General features: G+C 49.1%; 1 protein-coding gene across 1 annotated transcript in view; it reads right to left on the reverse strand.

Annotated features, from left to right (window-relative positions):
- Positions 1–11,026: 11,026 nt before the first annotated feature.
- The window catches only part of HSD17B12 (hydroxysteroid 17-beta dehydrogenase 12), a 176,529-nt gene continuing 160,678 nt past the window's right edge, over positions 11,027–26,877 (reverse strand). Inside the window, exons 8-11 of the mRNA XM_075545856.1 lie at positions 22,959–23,040; positions 21,891–21,956; positions 12,896–13,045; positions 11,027–12,066 (exon numbers count right to left, since the gene is read on the reverse strand). Of these exons, the coding sequence (XP_075401971.1) occupies positions 11,962–12,066; positions 12,896–13,045; positions 21,891–21,956; positions 22,959–23,040 (403 nt within the window). The 3' untranslated portion in view covers positions 11,027–11,961. The remainder of the gene's footprint in view (positions 12,067–12,895; positions 13,046–21,890; positions 21,957–22,958; positions 23,041–26,877) is intronic.

The raw sequence follows: 26,877 nt of genomic DNA on the forward strand, positions 1-26,877 counted from the left end.
GGCTCTTGCCAGGCCGCCCCTATTTCTGTCAGTGCGCCCGTGGAGCACCTGCTGTGCTGCTGCTGAGGACATCCCATCCAAGGAGAACCACCGCACATCCTGTGCTCCTCTCACCGAGGGTGTCCCGCGGAGCCCTTCCCAACGCTCCTCTCAATGCCCAAGCCTTGGCAGTTCCCAGCCTGAGAGGAGGCTGCGATGGGAGCCTGCCAACCCTGCCGCTTGTTTGCCCGATGCTTTCTTGCCTCTGCCAACTTCAAAGGGCAGTGCTGGGGAGAGGAGGGTCCCCCACACTCCAGCGGGGGAGGAAGTCCTGCTTAAAGCCTAGCCAGACTGGCAATGCTGTAGGAAATGCAAATGAGCCAGCAAGACTGGAATCTCCTCCAGGTGAGCCATGTAACCATGTGAGGGACAATTAAAGAACCATCTAGCCAGATGCTAAATGGAGGAGGGGGTTGGGGGAGAGATATTGAGATTGAGATTTAGTTAGTTTCAGGGACCGGGGAGAATCACTTAGTGAAGAATGTATGGAGCAGTCAGATGGCTCCCAGGTATGGATGGTCACATTGCCCCTTAAGGAGTAGGCCACATTTCCATGACACAATATCAGATTGGTGACCCTCTCTCCTGTGCCAGGCACTGCTTCAATCACCTGCTCTGCACACATTTATCTAATGTCCAGGTCACAGCCTTATGAAAAGTGGGTACTAGGGTTCTCAGTCTTGTCTTACTAAGGAGAATACAGAGGCCGCCACTCTGCAAGTGCACAGCAGGATGAAAGCCATTGTTAAGAAAGGCAGGACCTCCTGGAGTAATGGGTGGAGTCACTGGTCCTGACCTGAGAGCTGGCTCCCAACAGTGATTTAAAAAGTGAATTTTCTGTTAAGTTGAAATCACAGGGGTGGTAGCTGTGTGATCTTAAACTTTTCCCACTTTCCCTTCTCACCGGAGAAGCCGGCAACATGGACAAGCATTGTCAGAAACACCTCCAAGGCGTTCCCTGCCTGACTGTGGATTAATTTGGAGTCATTGCACGCTCAGAAATCGTGTCCTGTTGTCCACTTATTTTCAGGGGGCTCCAGATTCAGTGATGTCACAGGGAGGTGACCCACAGTTCGAGCTTTGATCTGGCCGACTCAGGTTACCAGTCGTTTGGAGTCTTTATCTAGGTGGCTTGACAGATGCTTCCTCGGAGCTACTGACCTCTTCACTTAGTGACCCAGCACTGCTGTAGCAGAAAAACCCGGGCACACGGTTGATTAATTAGAGATGTAGTTCTCACAGTTGAGGAGGGTCGGTAGTCAAATTCAGGGCGTCGGCTTTAAGGGAAGGCTTTCTGTCCACTCTGGTGAAAGGTTTTTGTCTTATTCAATGTTTGTGGGCTTGGCATTCTTGGAGACCTTTTTTTGTTTTTAAGTACTTTTATTGGGGGCTCTTACATCTATTATCACAATCCATCCATCCATTGTGTCAAGTACATTTGTACATATGCTGCCATCATCATTTTCTTTTTCTTTTTTAAAAAAATTTAATTATTTATTTTTTAAATGAAATATTATTGGAGACGCTTACATCTCTTATCACAATCCATACATTCATCCAGTATGTCAAGCACATTTGTACATGTTGCCATCATCATTTTCTTTCTTTTCTTTTTTTAAAAATTTTTTTATTTTAACAATTTATTGGGGCTGATACAATTCTTTTCACAGTTCACACATATACATACATCAATTGTATAAAGCACATCTGTACAGTCTTTGCCCTAATCATTTTTTTCTCTTTTCTTCTTTTACATTTTATTAGGGACTCAAACAACTCTTACCACAATCCATACATATACATACATCAATTGTATAAAGCACATCCATACATTCCCTGCCCCAATCATTCTCAAAGCATTTGCTCTCCACTTAAGCCCCTTGCATCAGGTCCTCTTTCCCCCCCCCCCTCCCTCCCCATTCCCCCCTCCCTCATATGCCCTTGGTAATTTATACATCGTTATTTTGTCATATCTTGCCCTATCCGGAGTCTCCCTTCCCCCCTTCTCTGCTGTCCCTCTCCCAGGGAAGAGGTCACATGTGGATCCTTGTAATCAGTTCCCCCTTTCCAACCCACTCACCCTCCACTCTCCCAGCATCGTCCCTCACACCCTTGGTCCTGAAGGTATCATCCACCCTGGATTCCCTGTACCTCCAACCCTCATATGTACCAGTGTACAGCCTCTGTCCTATCCAGCCTTGCAAGGTAGAATTCGGATCATGGTAGTTGGGGGGAGGAAGCATCCAGGATCTGGGGGAAAGCTGTGTTCTTCATCGATACTACCTCACACCCTAATTAACCCATCTCCTCTCCTAAACCCCTCTATGAGGGGATCTCCATTGGCCGACACTTGGGCCTTGGGTCTCCACTCTGCACTTCCCCCTTCATTTAATATGATATATATATACATATGTACACATACATACATATATATATACACATACATACACACACATATCTTTTTTTTTTGCATGATGCCTTATACCTGGTCCCTTGGGCACCTCGTGATCGCACTGGCCGGTGTGCTTCTTCCATGTGGGCTTATTTGCTTCTGAGCTAGGCCATCATCATTTTCAAAGCATTTTCTTTCTACTTGAGCCCTTGATATCAGCTCACTACGCCCTCCCTCCCCCATGAACCCTTGATAAATTATAGATTATTTTCATATCGTACATCATCCTGTCTGCCTTCAACTTTTATGTTGTTTATTCTCTTGAAAGGGGGTTATATATGTCCTTGTGATTGATTTCCCTTTCTCCCCCACCTTCCCCTTATCCTCCTGGTATCTCTACTCTCATTGTTGGTCCTGAGTGGTTTATCTATCCTGGATTCCCTGTGTTGCAGGCTCTTATCTGTAGCAGTATGCGTGTTCTGGTCTAGTGCTCTTGGAAATTGAGTTAGTTTATTGTGCCAACCTGACTGATAAACACATGTGGGATTAATTGAAGGGTGGAGGGATAAGTGGCTGGTGAGTCTTGCCTTTTGAGTTCTCAGGTCTCTTGCTGTGTGGTGGTTGAACCGGGGTGTAGCTGCCTTAGCAGTTCCCTGCTTCAGCTTGCAAGGCTGTCTTCCTACAAGACATCCCCGAGAAGCCGCACAGACCTACCCTGATGCAGACCTGGGTGCTGGAGCAGCCGTGTGGAGACCCCTGCCAACGCTGAGATGCCTACACTCTCACTGACTCGGCTATCCTCCTGCAGTCGGCATCATAGTGTGTGTTTTGTGAGGTGGAGGAGGACTTTGTGGATTAGTGTTGGACATATGGGTTAATGTTGGACTTGTGGGTTTGGGCAGCACTGGGTTGGGATGCTTTCTTGATGCATATATATATATATATATATATATATATATATATATATATCTTATACATGAGTTTCTGTGGATTTGCTTCTCTTACGAACCCAGACTAACACAGGGATCTTCTAGGTGTTTGGCACCAATCTTCCCTTGGGTCTAGGAGGTTCTCAGCACGGGAACTCCAGGTCGAAAGCATTTACTCTATTCTTGGCCCTTTCTTTGTGGTAATCAGGTCCCTCTGATCTGTTTGCTTTTTTAATCCCTATCCTATCTCAAGAGATTGACTCCAGATACAACTTAATCTTGTAGATTGCATCCTGCCATATTAACATAATTGCCTCTAATTACAGATGTAAGGATTTACAAAACATAGGATAATTAAGTCAGATCATAAATAGAAGATAATTGCATAATATTAAGAATCATGGTCCAGCAAAGTTGACACACTGGGTGGTGTGGGGGTGGGGTGGCACAACCCTGTGTCCAACAGAATGAAACATGGCCCGGTCCTGTGCCATCTTCACAATTCTTAAATGTGAGTCCATTCTTGCAGCATTCTGGCTGTGCTTCTTCCAAGACAGGTTTGTTCTTTTGGTAGTCCATGGTACCTTTCAATATTCTGTGCCAGCACCACAATTCGAATGCATCAATTCTTCTTTAGTCTTCCTTATTCAATATCGGACTCGGACTTGCATAGGTGGCTACTGAAAATACGATGGCTTGGTCGGGCATGGCTTAGTCTCAAAGTCACACTCTTGCTTTTCAAGCCTTTAAAGAGCGCTTATTCTCCCAGTGCAATGCAGCCTTTGGTTTCCTGACTGCTGCTTCCCCGAGTATTGCTTGTGAATCCCAGCAAGACAAAGTCCTGCCAACGCCACTCTTTTCTCCGTTCATCATGAGGTTACCTACTGGGCCAGTCGTGAGGACTTGGGTTTTCTTCACACTGAGCTGTAATGCATATTGAAGCCTTCAATTTCTGATGTTCATGGGCTCTCATTTTCCGCAATTACGATGGTGTTATCTGCACATAGCAGTCTGTTAATAAGCCTGCCTCCAATTCTGCAGCCGCATTCTTCTTCATAGAATCCAGCTTCTCTGACAATCTGCTCAGGATACAGATGGATAAGTATCGGGGAGAGGATTCAACCCTGACGCGCATCTTTTCCTGATCTTAAAACATGTAGTATTTATCTACGTGTTCTGTTCACACAGCTGCCTCTCCAGCTTATATGCACAGGTTCTGCATTTCACGGTGGAGAGTTCCGGGATTCCTTCTTTGCTTGGCTGTCCGTGGTTTGTTATGCTCCACAGTCAATAACACAGAAGCAAACGTCTTTCTGGTGTTCTCAGCTTTGAGTGGAGAGCCATGTGACATCTGCAATGCTATTCCTTGTTCTGTGTCCTCTTTGGAATCTGGCCTGAACCTATGACAGCTCCCTGTCAATGTACTGCTGCAACTGTTGCTGGGTGGTCTCAGCAAAATTTACTTACCTGTGATATTCATGATAAATTGTTCCATATTTTGAGCCCACTATTGGGTTACCTTTTTTAAAAAACATTTTTAATTAGGGGCTCATACAACTCTTATTACAATCCATACATATACATACATCAATTGTATAAAGCACATCTGTACATTCTTTGCCCTAATCATTTTCAAAGCATTTGCTCTCCACTTAAGCCCTTTGCATCAGGTCCTTTTTTTCCCCCTCCCTCCCCACTCCCCTCTCCCTCATGAGCCCTTGGTAATTTATAGATTATTATTTTGTCATATCTTGCCCTATCCGGCATCTCCCTTCACCCCTTCTCTGTTGTCCATCCCCGAGGGAGGAGGTCACATGTAGATCCTTGTAATCGGTTCCCCCTTTCCAGACCACTCACGCTCCACTCTCCCAGCATCACCCCTCACACCCCTGGTCCTGAAGGTATCATCCTCCCTGGATTCCCTGTGCCTCCAGCTCCCATATGCAGCAGTGTACATCCTCTGGTCTATCCAGACTTGCAAGGATCATGGTAGTTGGGGGGAAGGAAGCATCCAGGATCTGGGGGAAAGCTGTATTCTTCATCGGTGCTACATCGCACCCTGACTGACTCATCTCCTCCCCTAGACCCCTCTGTGAGGGGACCTCCAGTGGCTGACAAATGGGCTTTGGGTCTCCACTCTGCACTTCCCCCCTTCATTCACTATGGTAAGATTTTTTTTTTTATGATGCCTTATACCTGATCCCTTTGGCACCTCGTGATCGCACAGGCTGGTGTGCTTCTTCCATGAGGGCTTTGTTGCTTCTGAGCTAGATGGCGGGTTACTTTTCTTTAGAATAGTTACAAATACAGGTCTCTTTGTGTTAGCTCTCTTCCAATGTTCTGGTACAGATGAGTTTCCAGTGCTTCGTCCACTTGTTGAAACATTTCCATCGATATCCCATCTATTCCTGGAACCTTGGCTGGGGCTGAGCCTTTCAGTGTTGCTTTGGACTTCTTCCTTCAGCACCGTTGGTTCTCGCTTACATGCTAACTCCTGAAATGGTTGAATGTCCACTAGCTCTCTTTGGTATAGCGACTGTCTTCTTTCCATCTTCATTTGTTGCTTCCCGTATCACTCAATATTTTCCCCCTACTGTGTTTCCACATTGCAACTCGACTTGACTTTTTCCCCTTGAGTTCTTTCAGTGTGAGTTCTGCTGAGCATGTTCTTTTTTGGGGGGTTTCCTAACTCTAAGTAAGTCTTTGCTTGTGTCATCATCATGCTTGACTTTGTATTCTCTAGCTGTACTTTGAATTTTTGTTTATTTTACTTCATCGTTTCTTCCATTTGCCTTAGCTAGTTTTTATGTATTTTGTTCAATTGTGGCAAAAATATACAGCACAAAACATTCTCCAATTCAACAACTTTTACATGTATAACTCAGTGCCATTAATTAGTCTCTTGTACAGCCATGATTGATATCCTTCCCCGCCTCCTCCCCCCCCCGCCCCAAGGGGGGGGTACCCTTTCCTCTTTCATCCATTGTAATCCTTGGTCGTTTGATTTCTTTTTAAAATTTTCTTGAGTACTCTATGGGTAAGAGCAAGTTCCAGTCTCTTCTGACATTTACATCGATCTTGTCTTTCTTTCCTGAATTTTTATCTCCTTTTGCTCTCTCCATGTATAATGATCTTGATCTCATCACATCTTCTGTAATTAGTGTTCAATCAATCAAATCTGTTCTTGCAGTTCAAGAGGGATAGAGTCAAGTCATATTGGCTCTCACTGACTTTCCTGTGTCTTCAACTTGGGCTTCTATATTAGTACTGATGGTTTGTTCTACAGTGGCCCCTGGCCTACTTTTAGCTTCCGGGAGTGAGCATGTATGTTCCCTCTGCCTCTCTATGTGGGTTCCCTCTGCCTCTAAGAACACTTGTTACTGCATCCTAGGCCCACCAGGATCACTCAGAATACAAGAGCCATAGTTACAGTATTTGATCTCCCTTTTGACCCATTTTGAAGTTATTATTTTCTGCTTTTTGTTGGAGATTTTCCTGTTTTGTTTAGTCATTGCTGTTGTCTTTTGCTGGTGTTTCGTCTGAATTTCTGGTATTGAAGTCCAGGAGAGGGAAATCTGTAGGCAGTACCTGGATTAACTATGGCCTGGGGGCATGGCAGGGGAGGAGGGGAATAACAAGGAGTTCAAGAATAATATGTTCTTAAATTGATGGTGGTCATGATTGCACAAACCTGAACACGATTGAATGATTAAATTGGGTATGTGTGGTATCCACCAAAAAAACTATTTAAAAAAGAAATTTTGGAGGAAAAAAAACCACAACTACAAAGGCTCTTTCCAGAGATGGAGGCCTGACATCTTTTTTTTTTTTTTTTTGGGGGGGGGTAGGCTATTAATCACTGTCAAGTCCATGCTGACTGATGGAGCTCCTATGGGGCAGAGCAGACCTGCCCCGTCGGGTTTCAGAGGCTGTCATCTTTAAGGGAGCAGAAAGCCTCATCTCTTCCCCTCGCTCAAGTGAGCAGTGTAAAAAGCTCGTGGAAAAACTCCATCTCTTCATTCCATTTTTCTATGAATTGTGCACGAGTGCGCATGACGCACACACCGTCCAGTGTGTCAGCTCTCACCGGCGAAGACCCTGTGCACAGCCAAAGGGACAGGGCCTGGTCCCGCACCGTCACAATTGTTAGATCGCATTGTTTCGGAGATACCGTGTCCACTGCATCAGTCGTCCAGAGAAAGTGACAAGGCGGACGTGGTAAAATGGTGGCATTTGGACTGTGATGATCTACACACCTGACTCAAATATGAACTACTGGATCAAATAATGTCCTTTGTAGCAAGCACACCGCCCCCCCCCCCCCACCCAAGACCACGTGTTGCACTTGGGCCCCGTGTATCTTTCGTCTCCTTTAATCTGAAACATATGAGGCTTACGGGTAGGCGGTTTGGTAGGTCCCGCTCCACTCAGCCGTCAGAAATGACCAGGGTCAAGCTCAGGACGTGTTTTGGGCGGCGTGCCATGGAAGTGGAGCGGTGCCTGCTGCCAGTGCCGCCTACTGGAGGCACAATGGTGTGCGGCTGTCTCGTGAACAGTGGTTCTACAAGAATTCTAAAAGACACAGTGACAAAACCCCTCGAGTGTGTACATTTAAAAACACCTTCCTGATCCATAGGGCCACGAAGTCATCATTCAAACATGGAAATGTTTGCATTGAAAACAAGAATGCATATCCGCATGCGGATACACAGAGAAACAGCGGAGATGCAAGAAAAGAGAATGCAAATGTTTCGTCTTACACGCTTCTGTGTTAATGGGGTAGGGGGACGGGACACCCCACTGACATAAAGCTAAATATCCCATTTGTGAAGTAAGAAAAATAGAAAAATGAAGCCCAGAGGCAGAACATGACAGTCAGTTCTTTGAAGAAACTCAGAGACACTCTGGCAACGTGGTGAAGGAAGGCAAGTGAGGAGACGCGATATTGGGAGAGAAAGCCTAAGCGACACCTCCAGCAGAGGCTGGCTAAGGAGAGCCGTTGAGCTACAGTGCTTTATACTAATAAAAGTATACAACTCCAGAGTGGGCAAATGCTGGCGCTGGTGGGGGACCCAGCGCACGATACAGGTGAGATCCCCAATAGTCCTGTTTCCACGACTTATTCGAATCCTACCACCATGAAAGAAACTGATGCCTGGGCCAAGGGGACTGACGAGTTTTCTAGGGGGAGGTCACTTCAGTGGTTTATAAGTTCTTCCAGGTAACAGCAGGACAGGCAACCGGCCCCAACTTATTCAGGGGGGTCTTAGCATTTCCATCCCAAACCCCACACAAGGGAAGCGTGAGTATGAGTGCCAGTGAGTTTCAAAACCAGGAAGGCAACCACCCCAACAGAACATCCAGTAGTGAACTCCACAGTGTACACAGGTGTGCACAGGCAACTTACCTCTGGGAAGTTAGAACCAAACCGTGAAAGCCAGATCCTCACATCCACGAGGAGCAGGCCACATGCACTTCAACGTGCAGAGCCACACTGGGCTCCCGGTTCTCACAGAAGCCAGGGCGGCTCTCCGCACTCACTGCTCCCTGCCCAGGAAGCGCTTCCTGCAGAGGGCCCAAAGGCCCAAAGGGTCAGAGGCCATTCTCCAGAAGGCCTACCTTGGAGACCTTACTGGTCACCACCCCTTAGCTCACCCCATCACATTCACTCCCCGTCCTCTTCACCCTCAATACACTTGGTGGTGTGTACATGGCTTCTCTCGCCCTTTCCTTCACACCTACCCTCTGCCGCCCGGCACAGGTGTGAGCTTCGCAGGGGCTCCGTCTGCTCTGTGTCCTGGTTGCTTTTCTCTGGCACCCCAAAGAGCAGGTGGCACCTGGCTGGTCCCTGTGAGCTACACAGCTCCGTAACCCTGGGCACACTGAAGACAAGCTGGTTTAGGACCGCCCTTTGTGCACACCCCCCGCCCCGCCAACTTGGCTTGCTCCTTGATGATGTGTAGAAGGGGGAGGGGAGTAGACAGCGAGTCAGATGTCCATCATGTTAAGACATTTTAAATGGTTCATGTTCCTGCTGGTCATTGCTGTAGACTTTGCCATGTAAATTAGCAACAGAAAGAAGGCTGGTTAGTTCTAGAAGGGAACTTAAATTCCGCTCATACTTAGACATCACGAAATATTCTTGTGGCATAAGTAATCTAAAAAATGTGACTGTCACAAAGAGCCAAGACTTTTTTTTTAAACTCAATTGGTTTCCAACATATTAAAACAAAAACAATGCTGAGGGTCTGTTTCCTTGGTGAGGAGCCAGAGAGCAAAGTGGCAGAGAGCAAGCCCACCCTCCATGTCAGGGTAGTATTGGGGTCCACAGAGCTGGGAAAGTCGAGAACGAGGAAAGCCCACCTCTTTCCGGTCAAATATCGGCCCAATGAAGGGCTCTGTCCCGACCGAACCTGCCCTGTCTGGTATGGGCATGCACCGGAGCTCACTCTGTTGTATTTGAAGGCCGTAAACATCAAGCGAGAATTCAGGACCCTGCATCTCTTCGGAGCAGGCCATGCCTGAGACAGAGGGCAGCGCCGCCACCTTTGGCATCCATCGACGCATCCGCAATGCACGCGTGACCCACAGGCAGCTGGCCACGGCACATTCCAGTAAGTGCGATGGCAGACACAGCATCGCAGTTGCGAGGGTGCCTGGTAACGGAATTCTGCTCGTAGAAGCCACGTTGCTTTCTGCTCTACTCTTTCTGGGCTCTAAGCTTCGCCCGGCACATTTAAGAATGTGAAGCTGAGTCAGCGCGGAGTCCACCGATTGCCCTTCACCGTCGTGAGGGTTTGGAGTACACTGGTTTCTTTCCGCGTTCCTGGAAAAAGACACTTTGCGTCCATCCTCTTAAGCCTTGGCTGCCATCTGCAGAGAGGCTTTGCCAAGCCGGAGTCATCAAAGCCACAGTGCCTAAGTTTTGACACTGCTAAGGGATTTTCTAGCCAGAATCCACCATTGCCCAAGGTGGGTAAAGGAAGAGGAAGTATTTTATACACTGGCAAATCAATCCTTCCCCTCTTAGCCCCAAACAGCAGCCACGACCAATCAACTGACTGACTGACCGACCAACCAACCACTGTGTGAAAACAGATAAGAACACTGCCCAAATCCTTGGGGTGTTTCTCCCCCCCCTGAAATGGTGTGTGTTCTTATAGTTCACACACATCAATAAAAGAGCAGAAAAAGAGGGTGAACTACGTGCTTGAAGTATTTTTTTAAGTTTTATTGAGAATTGGGTGAAGGCAGCAGAGTGTTTTTTATATGTCAAATGTATTCCACTGAAATGACTATCCTTTACTCTGGGATTACGGAGTGCCTGCACTTGGGGCACGAAACTGCAGACGGCGACGTGGGCTTTCTGCGGCATAGCTATGACGGGCTAAGATAAAAGCCGGAAAGCGCACAACCTCCCCAATGCAGACAAGGGGCTGTATTCTCTATCTGTGGATCTACTTACTGGTCCTGAAAACCCAGCGCCTGGAAAACACGGGTCTAGGTAAGGGCTACCCTTCTGTGCCACATGTGAATGATTCCCTGGGGAAGACTATTCCAGGAGAGTTATGTAGCGGGGCAAATGCTATGCCTTTGTTTATTTCAGGTCAATATGAACATGTCCTTAATATCAAGCACCAAAGAAATGGATTTTCAATCAACACCGTGATTACTTCATCTTTTATTCAGCAAAGAAGAATGATCACTTTCCTTGGTCAGCATCTCAATGTACATTTTGGTCCATTTACTTTTATAAAGCACACCTTGTAACTCAAACTGAACTCACAGCCATTGAGTGGATTCCAACTCACAGGGACCCTAGAGCATGGAGTAGAACTGCCCCTGTGGGTTTCTGAGACTGTCTTTCTTTAGGAAAGCATAAAGCCTCATCTTTCTCCCGAGGAGTGGCAAGTGGGTTTGAACTGCTGACCTTGAAGCTAGCAGCCCCACACTATGCCACCAGGGAGCCTCAAATCATACCCTAGTAGTTTTCAGTGTTTACACTCAACCTGAGAAGAAAGATGCATCAGAGGAAGGCCTGTTAATGGGGTCTCGTGTCAGAAACAATGCTGTATTTCATATCAATTACTTTCATGTCAATAGCTACCTTTGAGAAAGAATAACTCTACGTAAATGAGCAAACTCGAACAGACTTTTAGAAAACCTTACAGAGATCTAAGTGGATTGCAGTCGATCCTACCATCCATCAAAAGAACATTCTCCATTCTTTCAAAGATCTGGGGATAGGAGCGCGCGCACGTATGTGTGTCTGTGTGCGTGAGCGCGTGTGTGTGTGTATGTGAAGTGTAGCTGGCCATTACTCCTTAAGGCGTGCTTCAGCGAAAAGAGAAAGACAATGGTCATTTTGGACTAGGTGCAAGAGCGATTTGCTGTGATTCTGCCCCCTTCTTGTTAATGTTACCTGGACGCCCACTTGATGTTAAACTTCACAGTAACTCAGGATAGTACCCTTGGAGCACCCCCAAGTAGCCATGTTAGTCAGCAATTCACACAACAACTGCAGGGTTGGGAGAGGAGGGGTGCGGTGCAGCACACATGCAGAGGCAGGGGCGTCTGGCCAAGGTACTCCGTGATCAGTGCTCAGTTCTTCTTGGCTTTCCTCAGATACTGAGCCCGGATGGCCTTGTTGATGTTCATGACTATTTTAAAGTACATCCAAGAGGGCAGGAGTGAGATGAAAGAGTTCTATGAAGAAAGAAAAGGATGGGAGATGTGACGCTTGCGTACATTGGAAGCAGGCGGTTGCGTTCCACGGTGGACCATCCCGGCTGCTACTGAGTGGCTCTGGTGTTCCACGGGGTTCTCAAAGGTGGATTTTCAGAAAGTAAGGTCACCCTACTATTTTTGGAAAGTAAGGTCACCCTACTTCTTTCTTCCAAGGTGCCTCTGGGTAGACTTCAACCTTCTAGTTAGAGGCTGATCGCATGAACCATTTGGAGCACCCTGGGGCTCCTGCTTTATTATGGCGTTGTTTTTCGAGTTGTCTGGTGTATAGTTTAAGAAAATCACAACAAGGATGCCTTGTTGGTATGTCGAGGCAGAGTCTGCACAACCAAACCAAGCCCACGCCCACCGAGGTGATTCCAATTTCCAGGGACCAACAGGGCAGAGAACTGCTTAAGACAGATTTTAAGACTGTCATGAAATCTTGATGGGAGCAAACTGCCTCATCTTACCCTGACAGAGAGGCTAGTGGGCTTGACCCACTGACCTCGAGGGTAGCAACCCAATCAATGTTTAAGCCACTGCCAACAAGTCAATTCTGACTCACATTGACCTTGTGTAGGGTTCCCGAGATTGGAATCTTCTCGGGGTAGATTGCCTCATCTTTCTCCCTTACAGCCACTGGTGGGTTTGAACTGCTGACCTTGTGATTCGCTTACCTGACAGTGCTGCCAGGACTCCTCACATATGCCAGTGAATCACATACTCTTTTGTGACTTACTGGGAAAGAGGATTTCCAAATCAGAACATTGGTTGAGGATTTAGACAAAAGCCAACCCAACCCACATACCAGGAGAGAATGGATCAGGTATCCATTGGTCCGGGACTGAATGCCTATGGTTTGAATCGCAGCCTTCACATAAGTATCCGACGAGGGCTTGTCCAAAGTTGGTTTGCGGATTTTAGAAAGTTTCGTCGCCACGTAGAATGGCAAGACACTCTGGAAAGGAAGCAACACCAAGACATGTCACTGAGCAGGAAGTCAGGGGTGTATGGCTGCTCTCAGTGGGGACCGTCTGAGGAAATCCGGAGGGGGAAACACTACAGGCAAGGACCCCATCACATGGCAGCTCGGCAGCATCAAACTGGACCCAATCAGTAAGGCCGGTGGGAGCTGAGGGCAGGCACCAAGGGCAAGCAGAATGACTCCAGAGGGGAGGGACTTTCTGCCCCAACTGACCTGCACCCCGTCACAGCAGATCACCCCACCCCCCCATGCCTGACACGATCCTCTGGCGTTTCCTTGGACAAACAGCTCACTGGGCGTGTCTGTCAGCCTTGGTCCCTCGCGAAAAGGCTTTGGTTTCTTGGTCTTGGGCTACTGCTTTTCTTCCCTAGTCTTACCCTCCTGTTTGAGTTTACTATAAACTTTACTGTTGATATGATAGTTTGACCTTCCTTCCAAAAATTTTTCGGGGGCGGGGGAGGGGAAAACAAGACAGAAACAGCTGTGAAGAAAAACCGCAAGGAGAGCCAGTGTACGGCTGGCACGGGCTGAGGCCGTCTGCGCCCTGCGGCTGAAGGGGCGTCAGTGGGTTGGGCTGCGGTGGTGTGTGCTTGGGTGATGTTTCCTGGGGAGGACAAGGAAACCCTATGGCAGCGCACGAGGGATGCTCTCCGAGGCTTCTTCTGTAGCTTGAAACAAAGAAACAAAAGCCCCATAAGGGGCTCTCCTAGCTGTCATCTGCATGAAAGCAGAGTCCCATGGGGAGCTGGCTGGGCGCAGGCTGCCAGCCTAAGAGCTCCTTGCTTGGGTTCGGCCCCTCATGAGGGGTGCGTACTCTGCCGCCTGCCCTCTACGGGCGGAAGGTTGCAGGGCTACTGCTTAGTGGAGAGAGGTCAGCACTGGCTGAAAGTAAAAGCCTGCCCCACTTGGGCTGCAGAGAGCTAAGACAGGACTGCAGCCTGGCGATTTCCTCCCTTTTGACACCCAGGGTGGTCCCATGCCTTCTTCCTTAGTACCGGGCACTGGAGAGGGAGGTCACCGCTTAGTGGTGTTCTTCCCATCTCCAAGGCCAAGTCAAAACACACAAAGCACTCTCCTTCTCCCACGGCCTGAAAACCAGTGACTGATAGCAGCTCAGGAACAATGGGGGGTGGGGAGTGTTTAACCACGGTCCCTTTCTACTTTTCCTTCCCAGTCCTCCCACTGCAGACTGCCACCCCCCACGGAAAACCCCGAGGAACGCTCCGCCCCATCGTCCTTTGGTACCTGAGCTAATTTCAAACAGATGGCTTGCTTTCTTTCTGGAGAAGACATTGATTGGAACTATCACTAGGCATCTATCTTTTCATTTCATTTCATGATTTTTTTTCTTTTGCCAGAAAGCCCTGTTTTCATTAGAAAACCAATTTGCTTCAAAATACACCCTTCAGTTGGCAGTTGGGGACTTAGCAACTGTGCCACCAGGTTCCCGCCACATGTGCGTGTACCTACATGTACGCACACACACACACCCATCAGAGGGATCCTTCTGATCTTGTGGAAGGATTCCATTGCACTGCCCAGACGAGCCACTTGGTGGCACCACAGGCTAAGCTATTAGTTTGCTGCACCCCAGAGGTGGTCTAGAGAAACCTGGCTCTGGGGACAACACATGTACACCTAGGGATGCTGAGTTATTATTATTATTTTATTTGAACTGAGAAGTGTAAATTCTACTAGGGAGGGGTATCTGGGTATGTATTATTTCCAAAGCCACTGTGGTTACAAGACCCTGGTGGAGGCTGGGAAGGATGCTGAGAAGAAGGCAGAACTTTTGGGCGATGTCTTCCAGGTAGGGGAGAAGGAGTTTGCCATGGACACAAGTAAAGGAAGGCAGGCTAAGCTGATGAGAATGACAGTGGTCTGAGTTTTCCAGGAACTGTAAGTCGCTCAATATGGTCCCAACAGGGCAAATTGGTGAGGCAGCGGCAGGCTGGAGGCGGAAGCGAACAGAAACCCAAGTCCACTTCCTGGGTGGCTGGGTCTCCGGCTGTAAGGTGCACGAAGGTGCACGCCAGTGCCGAGAGTGTCCCTGGCAACCAGGATGGGCTGCTGAGGCATTCCAGGATGACTGGGGAAAAGCTCGCTTCCCTGTCCATGGTCCTGAAGAGCAGCACTGGGGGCCTGGTCCACTGCTGTTGTCCCGGAAGAAAAAAAGGACACCCCAAAATTAAGAATGAACGATGGGGGCTAAGCCCCAAACTTGGGTCTTCTTAAACTTATGTAAGATCCTGTATCAGGGCGAGCTACTCGGCCAAGACGGGACAAAGGAACACACAATAAAGCAAAGCAATGTGTGTCAAACGGCATCTGGGCACACCCGTGCATGCCGTTGTTGTTGTCAGGGGCCGTCCAGTCAGTTCTGACCCACTGCGACCCCCGTGCACCACAGGAAACACTGCCCAGTCCCGTATCGCACTGGCCCCCACTGCTGCAGCCACTGTGCCGAGCCGTCTTGTGGAGGACCCCCCTCTCTAGTCCTGCAAAGGCTCTAGCCCCAAACCATGGAGAGTGTGTGTTAACACTCCAGGCAGGCAAGCAAGGGCCCTGGGACATCTCAAAACACACTCCTGGAACAGCCCCTAGGTCCTGAGGGCCTGCCCCAGTCCTGGAGGAATATCATGGCTGACGAAACCCAAGCTCCGGATCTAACAGAGCGGACATCCTAGCAGGCGGCAAAGAATGTAAATCAGTCAGCAAAACACACCCACAACTAGCAGGTGAGGGTCAAGAGGATAAAAAGGGAAGGATGACAAACCCAGGAGAGGCTGAGGTGCTGGGAGCCTGGCCCTGCGGGTCCGCCGACTGAAAGAGGCCTCTGACTCTGTGGGCGGAGCTCTCAATGAGGGCAGGAAGCTGGCGGAATGAGGGGCAGGGGGGCTTGTAGACAGAGGGTCCACCTCAGTGCGAAGGCCGGGGTGGGAGTGTGCTCAGTGCATGAGTAGCAGCCAGGAGGCCAGTGGGGGCGCAGCGCCCTGGGTCGGAGGGTCGGGCTACGTGAGGAGTCAGTAGGCCCACAGGGGCGAAGTCGCAGCAGGGTGGCAGTAATGTGGACGGTTGAAGCCAGGCTGGAGGAGTGGGCATCTGATGGGGCTCCAAAGCCTGTAGGTGAGCGCAATGAAGAGTTCACGGAGTTTGAGAGGTTTTCTGCACCTGCTTCACACGAGCCTGAGCTGGCTGCCATGACCACACTACAGGCTGTTGGCGAGGGTCAGGAGCAGGACTACTGGAAACGACAGGGGACATACACATGGAGCCCTGGTGGTGTAGTGGCTGTGCACGGGGCGGCGACCTGCGGGGTCAGCAGTTTGAAAGCAACAGCTGCTCTGCGGGAGACAGATGCGGCTGTCCCCTTCGATACAGAGCTGCAGCCACGAGGCTGGTCCGGCTAAGTAACGGGATATTGCACAAAGTCCGGGGAGAACTTGGACGGCATGTGCGCGAGTGGTAAGGGATTCAGTGAAGCAGTGTGGTGTCCACTCTCTAACCTCCTGGAGAGAAAATACTTGTCCGTCTGTATTTCCCATCGGTAATGTCTGCGGTGGAGGTAGCTGAGGGACAGCTCAGTCCTTCCTGGACACAGACTTGGGCGCCCTCATGGGCGTTCTAAGGTTTCAGTTCTGTGGTATAAAATGGTTGTCAAGGATCCAGAGAGAAGAAGAATTCTTCCTGAGGAAAATGGGGAGTCCACGACCCCATCAGGACCAATTTTCCTGCTCGTAAGCCATTTCTCAAAGCTCGCCCCGTGGCCCAGAGGCGAGCATGTCCTGTGAGAAGCGTGGGCGTGCCTTCTGCTTCCCCTCCTCAGACTCCACATGCACTAGCGACAGGCTCCGTCGCCTCCTGTTGTCACTGGCAGGTCACGACACAGAACGGGCGGGACTTGGGCGTCCCGTCCCAGCAGCCTTTCTTAATGACTAGCTTTCTTGCTCTTTGACGCCCAACAGAGCTGTGTACTTACTGTAGGCAAGCAAGTATTTGAACAGAATATAGAAAAGAGAAGTTATCTTCTTAAGTCATATTGATAGTTTTAGGAGATTAAAAAAAACCTTGAATTTTGTTTTCTCCCTCCGTTTCATAGATAAAACCACTTACCACCTATTCTGATTAAAGACTGACAAGTGATGCTTTTACCAAAACTACCAACCCAACTCTCATGAAAGAGGACCACAGGACCAAAAGGTGCTAAGGAGAGAGTGGGGCCAGGAGTCCTCGCTGATGGCAAACTCCGTTTCAGTGGATTCTTGCGACCACTTGGCCCAAATGAGAAAATCCACTTCAATCCCAAACTAGTTGCCAGGTTCTTCGCTGGGTTCGGACTGTTTCTCTCTCCCTGCAGCTCATTTCCCCCCTGGTCAGGGGTGCAGTGAGAGCATTTCCAGAGACCTGGCTTCCCAGACTCAGAAGGCACCGTGGAACCAACTCAGACTTGGGAGGGAGTAGCCCAGGCGGCAAACCGAGGTCAGGGATCCCCCACAGGCCTGAAGACCGCTCTCTCTCTCTCTCTCTCTCTCTCTCTCAGCTTCGTCATAAAGGACACTCTTGTCGGTGCGCCTACTGGCTCTGACTCACTGAGCCCCTATGTACAACCGAAGGAAACAGCGCCGGCCTCACCCTGGACATAAGTACCACGGTCAGAAGCAATGCTCCGCGTCCGTTTTCTTCCGCGTGGCCTGTCCTCCTCCTCCCAAAGGTGAACTCTATCACAGAAGGGACCCCAGCTGCCTTCTTCCCCGTTGTAAATCCCTGTGCCAGACTATTAGGCACCCTCTGGCTATTTCTTGACAGAGGAATGTGCGATCCTATACACACACCTCTAGCTTGGTCCTTACTACATCCCCTGTCGTCGTAGCGTGTGCGGCATCTGCCTTTTTCCTTCGCGCGCACCTCGAGGACTGAGGCTGTGCCTCACTCACTGTTGCTTCCCGCAGGCCAGCTAAGGACCTGGCTGATAAACGGAACTGACCGGAGGCTAGTTACATGACTCCCATTGACCCCTGGCTTCCTATGTGTCAGCTGGGACGAGGCGTGTCCATGGCAATGAGATAGAAACAGGTGAGGCTGTGGGAATGACATGTTCAATAAGGGCGTCCCGTCCCTCTCGCCTTCATACGTAGCTGTCATTCGACAGGGCACAGGGTTTCCCAGATGCCGGCCCTTGGATCACCACAATTCAAAACGGCGAGTGGAGCAAGGATTTCCAGAAAGGGGGAAGGGAAGGCTCCAGGTGGCAAAGCCACTTTCTGCAGATCGGACAGCGGCGGAGCGGGGTGGTGGGAACAAAAACTCTGGCCATCTGCCCCCGCGCTCGACATTCTTCCTTCCCTGCCTGCAAGGACAGCAAGACATAGGGGTCTTCACAGAGCCAGCCTGGATGCAGCAAGACGTGGCCATGCTGTAGTGACGGCTTCTCACTTTTTAAGGGCTTCACCCCTGTTTGTGCATCAAAACCCTCTCCAGGTCAGGAAGGTGTGGGAAGATCTACCACCAGGTAGAGGAGCACATCATGACAAGGGGCATGGCCTGGGCCCGGCTTTCTGTCAGTGGAGGAACAGAACACCCTGACAGGAACATCAACAGGGGCAGATGCCCTGAGGGGGACACGGCACCACCCCTGCACTGCTCTGGCCGAGGAGGAACAACCCCCATTTAACCCTGCACAGAGAGCAGAAGAAGCGTTTTCCACGTTAAGACGTCAGAGAGGAGGGCAGTCCTGGTAAAAACTGTCAGTGTGGTAAAAGGCCGTGGAGCGATTCCAGACCAAAGGGGGTGAGGGCGACAACCAGTGGCTCAAACCAAAGTTGGTGTTTTACCCGTGAGAACACAGATAACAATCTACATCTGGGACAGCAGAAAAGTGGGTGAAATGAGCCAGAAGTCAGTGTAAAACATGGGGGGGAGAGAAAGAATAATGTATCAATTATCAAGGGGACATGGGGGAGGGAGGGAGAGAGGGAGAAGAAGGGAAGAAAATGAGGAGCTGATGTCAGGGGCTCAAGCAGAAAGAAAATGTTTTGAAGAAGATGATGACAAGATATGTAAAGATGTGTTTGACAAAATGGATATATGTGTGGGTTGTGATACGCGCTGTAAGAGCTCCCAATTAAACAAACAAACAAACAAACAAACAAACAAACTACAGCTGGCCCCTTTCCTGGGGTTCTGTAGCAGGCATTCTTATTCTGAGGACATACCTGCTCAAGTACTTAGACACGGAGGACCAGGAGGAAGGCAACTGCCCTTTAGTGATGACACAAATGGGGCCAATGGTCAACCAGGCGTGACTCTGGGTGGATTAGCTGGGTGTTCTCTGTACTACTATTCTGTTATCTTTTCTATAGATACAAAATGATCTATAGATAAAATGTTAACAAAAAATAAATACAATGAAAACAAAGATAACTTCTGAATAAGAGCCCATGACTTGTGGCTAGCCAGGACCAGGCACACAGAAGGAACCAGGTCCTCAGGCCCACCCTAACCAATCCGATGACTTTCCATTTTGCCCTTGTAAAGACTGAGGCCTAGTTCTGAATGGGCGCTAACTCGAAGACAACAGTGGGAACCCAGGGTCCTCGTGACCGGCGTGTACCTTTGGTTAAAATTCCCCAAGGGTGTTCTGCCCCAAAGCAACACAGTCTCACCCAGGCCAGGGCTTGATTCCCTGACAGGACATGTGGGCCATTTGTGGCCAATACGATGTAGTTGTACTTCCAGGAAATGTTTCTCACGGGGCAAAACTACACACTGGAAGCACAAATGAAAGGCCACAACTGCCGAAAGAAGATGGGAGGCAGAAAGCAAAGGGGAAAAAAAAATCTCATCAAGAAATTCATGTTAAACAACCTAGAAACTGAGAAGATGGATTCTCTCCCTCTAGCCAAGTGAGATTCGCCTGGAAGTCCTCTAGGCACTCCAGACGACAAGAAACGTCAACACCGTCAAAGCAGACAACAGTGCGCGGCCAAGGACGGCCCACACAAGTGGGTGCTGGGTGCCATGCATGCAGACAAACAGCCCCTGTCCCGAGTGTGCCGTGCGGTGTCCAGGGGAAGGGGCTAGTGGAGACCAGGCAGGCGAGCAGTGGGGAAGGCGTGTGCCACTGAGCTGAGAGGAAGAGGCAGGAGAGATAACTAAGCAGGTCACGGGCTGGGTACCAAAGGGGAAGGGAGGGCATGTGGGCAGCTGAGGGGAGGGGATTGGGGAGAGGCCATGCCAGTGGGAGAACAGTCTTGGCACTTTAGAGGGCAGTGCATGTGCTGCAAAACAGAGTGCCCGGCATCTCATAGGTCCAAAGTGCCCGGACCTATGAGAGGGCCCTGGGGAGAGGGCCTGGGGAATGTGAACAGAGCCCTCACATGGTGGCAGCCATGGGAGGACCGCAGAGGGCAGCGGCACTTCCTGATTTGTTCGTTAGCAAGAGTACCCAGGGAACAGCGACAGGGACAGAATGGCGAGAGCAGATGATGAATACAGTCAGGCCAGACTGTTTTCTCCCTTCGACCAGAATCAATCTTCGCTCAGAATCAATAGGTTGATGTTCTAATTGACTTCAGAATTTTGGCACGTGCTCACACAGAAATGACAACTGTCTTTTCCTTCACGTGTCTATCTCCCCCCTTGGATGTGTTCTGAGTTTAAAGCTGGAACGAACTCATAGTGGTCGATAAGTTATCATTATTAATTGATCATTATTAGGGAAGGATAAAAGTCTGTCAAAGGAACATCTTTCAGAGGACAAATGGCGGCCTGCGCCCGCAGAGGCTTCTGGCCCCACCAGGAGACGAGGTGGGGAATCAGGAGGAAAAGAAGCTTCGAGGGGCGCCAGCTGTGGAAAGGAGAGGAGACAGGCTTGTCTGTGAGCAGAGTCCTGGCTAACCTGGCACGGAAGCACGTGTAGTTTCTTATCATCCTGCCTACAGGCCACTGCCCAGGGGGCCTTCAGGAGTCCCGCCCAGTTACAGGCGGTGTGGAAAGGGTGTTGATGACAAGTGCATCGCCACGAAAACGGTCCCATCTCACACGGCGGCTCTCCTCGGTACTGAGACACAACACAGGGCAGCGTCTCGTGAGGAGCTCTTCAGAGTGAAAGTGGCTGGTGTCAAGGGAAGGCTGGGGGGTGGGGAGTGGAGGCAGGTGCTACAGTAGAAGCACCCCATCCTCCCCGATGTGCCCTACACCCTGGGGCCGACCCTCAGGAAGGGGCGCCCATGAAGCACACCCGGAGGAAACCGCGGGAACCAAGCCTGGGAAGAGGGTCAGGATGGCAACCGTCCTCGCACTTAAAGAACAGAATCACGGTGACCTCATTGTTCCTGATGTGAGCAGCGGCTGATTTATGGTAGACACCCACTCAAACCTGCCCCCTTCCTACTGCGCGCTCAAACCACCGCACCAAGTGCGCCCCGGCATTGGCAGTCATGGCCGCTCTAGTAAAAGTGAGCTTTATCCATGCTCTCCCTCCTTGTGGCGCAGATGTTACACATTGAATCTGGGAACAGTCACACGCGGATACCTGGCAGCTAAGGGCGACCTATGGTCGAATTCTCTCAACAGAGACCCTATGTGAACTGACAAGAACAAGGCTTCAATGCCTTACACCACATCCAGTGCTATTTTGGGTACCTCCACTGAGCCACTCCAGGGGGGCGGGCTGTTAGAAATCTAGCCTCCGGTGCATACATGCCAGAGCCGTGGTGTGCTTCACAGGTGCTGACGTCACACTCCCTCACTTAGGGTTGCCAAGGCAGCAACAGTTGCCGTGGAAATCCCGGGAAACAGGGAAGGCAGCGCCACTCACCTGCACAAAGATGCCCTTTCTCTTATACTCCTCGTGGAGGCACTGAGAGAAGAAGTCCACGAAAGCCTGGGAGGGAAAACACACATTGCGTCAATCGGCCTAATTTGCAGCCGTGGAAACAGTAACACGCACACATCACACACACACGCACACATCACAAACATAGAGAGTGAGCAAAACCATTAAACATTCTCCTTTCTTTTTTTTTCTTTTTTACATTCTCCTTTCTAATCATTCTTTTTATTTCAATGGCAGAAATTAAAAAAAGCCTCTGGCTGCTTTGTTTCTACCACTAAGTGACATACTTTCTTACCAACCAGAATAGTCACATCGAATTCTGATTTAACTGGGAAAAGGTGTTCCTTATCCCTTTTAAGTCTTTCAGAAAATCACTCTCAAAGAAGTCGATGTTTGAAATTTGATGTAATAAAGCCTGCCGGTCTTCGCTCTGACTTGCCCTCCAACAGGAAGGCAGTGTGGACTCTGTCCGCTCTGTGCTGCGGGGAGTTTGCTGTCAGAGGAGAGGAGAGGAAAGCGCATCTCCGTGGACCTCTGGGACAGCGAGACCCAGGAAGTGTGAAGGAGAAAGTGACGGCCTGTCTTCCTCTGAAAGCACACCCTCAGGCCTTCAGAATAGCAAGTGCTCGTGTCAAATATGGGCGCTGCCTCCATTAGACGCAAAGTACCAATAATGACCCTGCAAATCCACTGCCATCGAGCCAATTTCTACCCACAGGGGCCCCACGGGGCAGGGCAGAACGGTTTATGGGAGTAGAAAGCCCTTTCTCCTGAGGAGTAGCTGGTGGTTTCGAACTGCTGACCTTGGGGATCACAGCCCAACTTGGGACCACTACACCACCAGGGCTCCTAACAAATTTTTTCTTTTTTTTTGAAAAAAAGAAAACCCAGCAGACCCGTCATGTCCCAGGGCTCCCTTATGACTGGACAAGCGCCCCAGCTCGTGGCAGCCCTTTGTTCCCTGCAAGGGGAATCTCTGCTTGTCTCCAAGGCTGAAAAATCAGCCGTGCTTTTTCCCACGACGCCGGGACCGTTGAAGCTCCTGCTCACCTTGGTGGCAGAGTAGATGGCCAAGAGTGGGGTGGGTTTTATGCCGCTGGCGGAGGAGATGTTCAGAATGACCCCTTTCGACCTACAACGAAAACCAAGGCCGTGAAAGGAGAGAAAGCGTTTGCCCGGTGTTGGCGAATGATGACCCAACAGCAGCTCCTTCTGAGAAGCAGGTGCAGTGGCTGCCCCCCCCCCACCTCCCCGTGGGTGTCTCCCTTGCTTTCGCTTATGCATAATAGGCTAGGTCAGTAAAGGAGGCATAACTCAATCAACTAAGAATAGCTCTTCTGAGTGATTAGCTCAGCCCTGGCTTTAGTCGTCTAGGGTGAGACTCACTGGCTCTTCCCTCTCCCTCGGAGGTGTTCCTGGACACAGCACCGAGGAGTCTAGTTCTCGGAGATGCTCTTTAAGTTCCTGTTGTCCTTGTGCATATTCAGTCAGTTCTACCTCACAGGGGCCCTGGCGGACCCGCCGGGTCTTCCGGGCTGTAACACTGATGGGAGCAGATAGCCAGGTCTTTTCTCGCACGGAGCCACGGGAGGACTCGAACAGCTGTCCTTTGATTAGCAGAGGAGCACTTTACCACACGCTGCCAGTGGCTCCGCTTGCCTCCCAGAGGGCACTTTGTTTTGGTCCCTCATCAGGTACTGCCTGGTGCGGCATTCATCATCCCATGAGAGTTAGATCCATTTTCCCGCCCAACCAGACCCAAGGCTCTGGAAGTCATGGTCGAGAGCAGGGGTCCTCAACTTCTTAAACAGGGGGCCAGTTCACTGTCTCTCACACCCGTTGGAGGGCCGAACTATAATTTTTAAAAAACCCCAACAAACTATGAACAAATTCTATGGACACTGCACATATTTTATTTTGAAGTAAAAAAACCAAACGGGGCAAAAACACCCAGTGGGCCAGATAAATGTCCTTGGCGGGCCGCATGTGGCCCGCGGGCCGTAGTTTGAGGACACCTGGTCTGGAGGTTTTAGAAACACCCAATAGAACAGAGCCTCTGACCGGTACTTAACAAAACCTCCTGACAGTGAATGGATGGTAATGATCTGCCCCCTCGCCTTCCTTAGGCAAGAGACAGATACCCAGGCACTAAACAACGCATTGCCTATAGATTTCGAGAGCCTCCAGTTCTTGTTTGATCTCCTTTTATCAAAAGGGAAAGCTCAATTTCTGATGGAACTTTTAGGAACCATTGAAATGAAAAAACAGAGCTACCAAGAATTTCTAACTCTATCAATAAATGAATATCAATTTATTAAAAAGAAAGAAAGAAAGAGTCCCTGGAGATACAGGAAGGTGGAAGGCTGGTGTCTACTCAGAGGTGCCTCGGAAGAAAGGCTGGTGACACAGCACCCCACCACCCGACTCAGCCACTGGAAACCCCGGGGAGCAGAGCGCTGCTTGCCATGCATGAACATGGACCTGATGGAAATTTTGGGGGTGGGGTGAGGTGTAGTTGACAAAGTGCAATGTGAAATATAACAGTTGTTGGGAACGTGTGGAATTATGGTTGCAGGATATTGACAGAATTGACAGGCCACCCTTCCCTCTCAGATCTCTTCTTCTTAGGGGCCCCCCTTTTTCAACCCTATGGCCCATCACCACTCTTCCCCACCCCCCAGCCAGATGGCAGACCAGGTCCCTTCCTCTGGCCCAGTTTCTCACGGTCCCCCTTCAAATGGACTTCTTCAAGCCTACATTTTGTGTCGGGGAGAGTGGGAGGGGAAAAACACGGACTATATAGACCAGCAGTTCTCAACCTATGGGTCTCGACCCCTTTGGGGGAGTCAAATGACCCTTTCACAGGGGTCGCCAGATTCATCACAGTAGCAAAATGACAGTGATGAAGTCGCAACAAAAATAATGTTATGGTTGGGGGTCACCACCACGTGAGGAACTGTATGAAAGGGTTGCAGCATGAGGGTTGAGAAGCTCTGATATAGTCTCTTTATGCAAAATCATCGAAGAAACAATTAAATGGCATCTGAGTGACATATCTGGAAAGAAGTCATCCCCAAAGGTCACCTGGTTCTTCTGCCAGCCTCCAGGCAAGATGCCACTCCTACCAGCAAAGGGGCGTGTGGGCCCTCATGCCAGTCACAGAAGCAAGCTGCAGTCCCTTGTTTGCACAAAACTCCTAGTTAGGACATACCTTTCTAATGGGCAGAGGGGATCCACGAGGAATTTGGAGCTAAACATCAAATTTCAAAATTTTATTAGGATTTGTAAAAGAGTTGGAAATAGTTCTTTTTTAATTTTTAAACATTTCATTAGTTTATTTTATTTTTAAACATTTTACTAGGGAAATACTGCTTTAATGCATTTCACCCACAGGGCTTTCTGAGCTTCTGTGTTTTGGGTGTTTTTCCTTGTAGTGTCTTCCTCAGAGACAGAAAAGGCTTGTTTGTTTGTAAGTTCACATCAGGAATGAGAACTTGGCCTTTCTGAGATAAAAACCGTGAATGAGCATACACGCACACCAAGTGACTTTCACTTTCCGCCGTTGGTGAGACACTGCTTTTATCCAAGTGGAATCAAAGCCACATTTGCTACTGGACATTTAAAAGACCGATCACTTCTGATGTCTAAAATGTCGTTTTCTTTATGGGGAATTAGTTACGTCCTAGACTGAAGCAATAGCTGCAGAGTGTTGTACCTATATTACAAATTACTGCGCTTTACACTACAAATGGGTGAGTTTTATGGTATGAGAAACATCTCAATAAAAGAGTCTCAAAAAAACAAAAGCCTGAAGAGAAAAGATAAATGTCTTTAGGCTGTTACAATGATACACCTTTAAACCGAGAACACAGGGTTCCTCATTGTGAGGAAGATGGGAGCTACTGTATCATCTATGTAATGTAATACAAAGACGATCTAGCTCAGATAACATTAAATATGCTTTTTAAGGAGTATTCCCAAACCTTGGCACACTGCACCCTGCTCCCATGCCCCAAGCATCCGTGTGGGGTTGGGGGTGGTGATGCTGTTTTTTAACTTTTAAACTTTTCCTCGTACCATCACCAACCGCTATGTCCTCTCTTGGTGGGAGCAAGGGAAGGAGCGTGCCAGTCCAACACGACTGCGGCACTGAGGTTTCTCACGGGGTTCCAGCCTACAGCCGCTGGTTTTATCAGTGGGGCCACCTCCCTGCTCCGTTACCCTCAAATCAGCTGGGGTGGTTGGGTGTGCCTTTGGGGAAGTGCCTCACTTTTTTTCTTTCAGTAATCAAAAGTTACAGAAAAATGTTTAGCATCTTTACCAGTTCAGCTTCATCAAAACCGCTATAAACAGCCAATCTCAACCACACCAAAACACACTCTTTCCAATTTCCTTCCGAAAGCAAGAATTTTCATCAGAGAAATTCACTGAAAGATAATAAAACTTTGTGTCCTATTTCCAAAAATATTACAGAACAATTTTCAAATTTCTCACTACTCCTTACTCCGTGAGGTCACTGTAGTTTTTGATTCTGAAATACCCACCCCCTCCAAAAAAAATTCAGAAGTGTGTAGAGCTCATTTGAATTAGTGAAAAGTCAAAATTTTAGGATTCAAAGCATAATCTTTCCAAATTCTCCAAAAATCTAAAATAAGAAAAGGAAAAAAAAGGAAAGAAATGTCCCCAAACCTTCTCTAAACACAATCTTCACTCCAAAATACACTTAAACAAACTTAAGCCCAACAAAGTAATGGTGAGCTCTTGGCTTCCAAGTCCTTTCGAATTCATGGGGATCCAAAGGGTCCCTTTCCAGAATGGGACCTTTCACATGCAAATCGCCAGGCCTGTCTTCAGAGGTGTGGGAGGGGGGTGAGGGGGGTGGGTAGTGGTGTGTGTGTTTTTTAAAATTCTGGCTTAATTGTTCAACCCACCTAGAGATCATGAGAATGTACTCGCTCAAATCACACTG

This window comes from Tenrec ecaudatus, chromosome 4 (assembly GCF_050624435.1).
Source record: "Tenrec ecaudatus isolate mTenEca1 chromosome 4, mTenEca1.hap1, whole genome shotgun sequence".
In the NCBI taxonomy this organism is placed as follows: domain Eukaryota; kingdom Metazoa; phylum Chordata; class Mammalia; order Afrosoricida; family Tenrecidae; genus Tenrec; species Tenrec ecaudatus.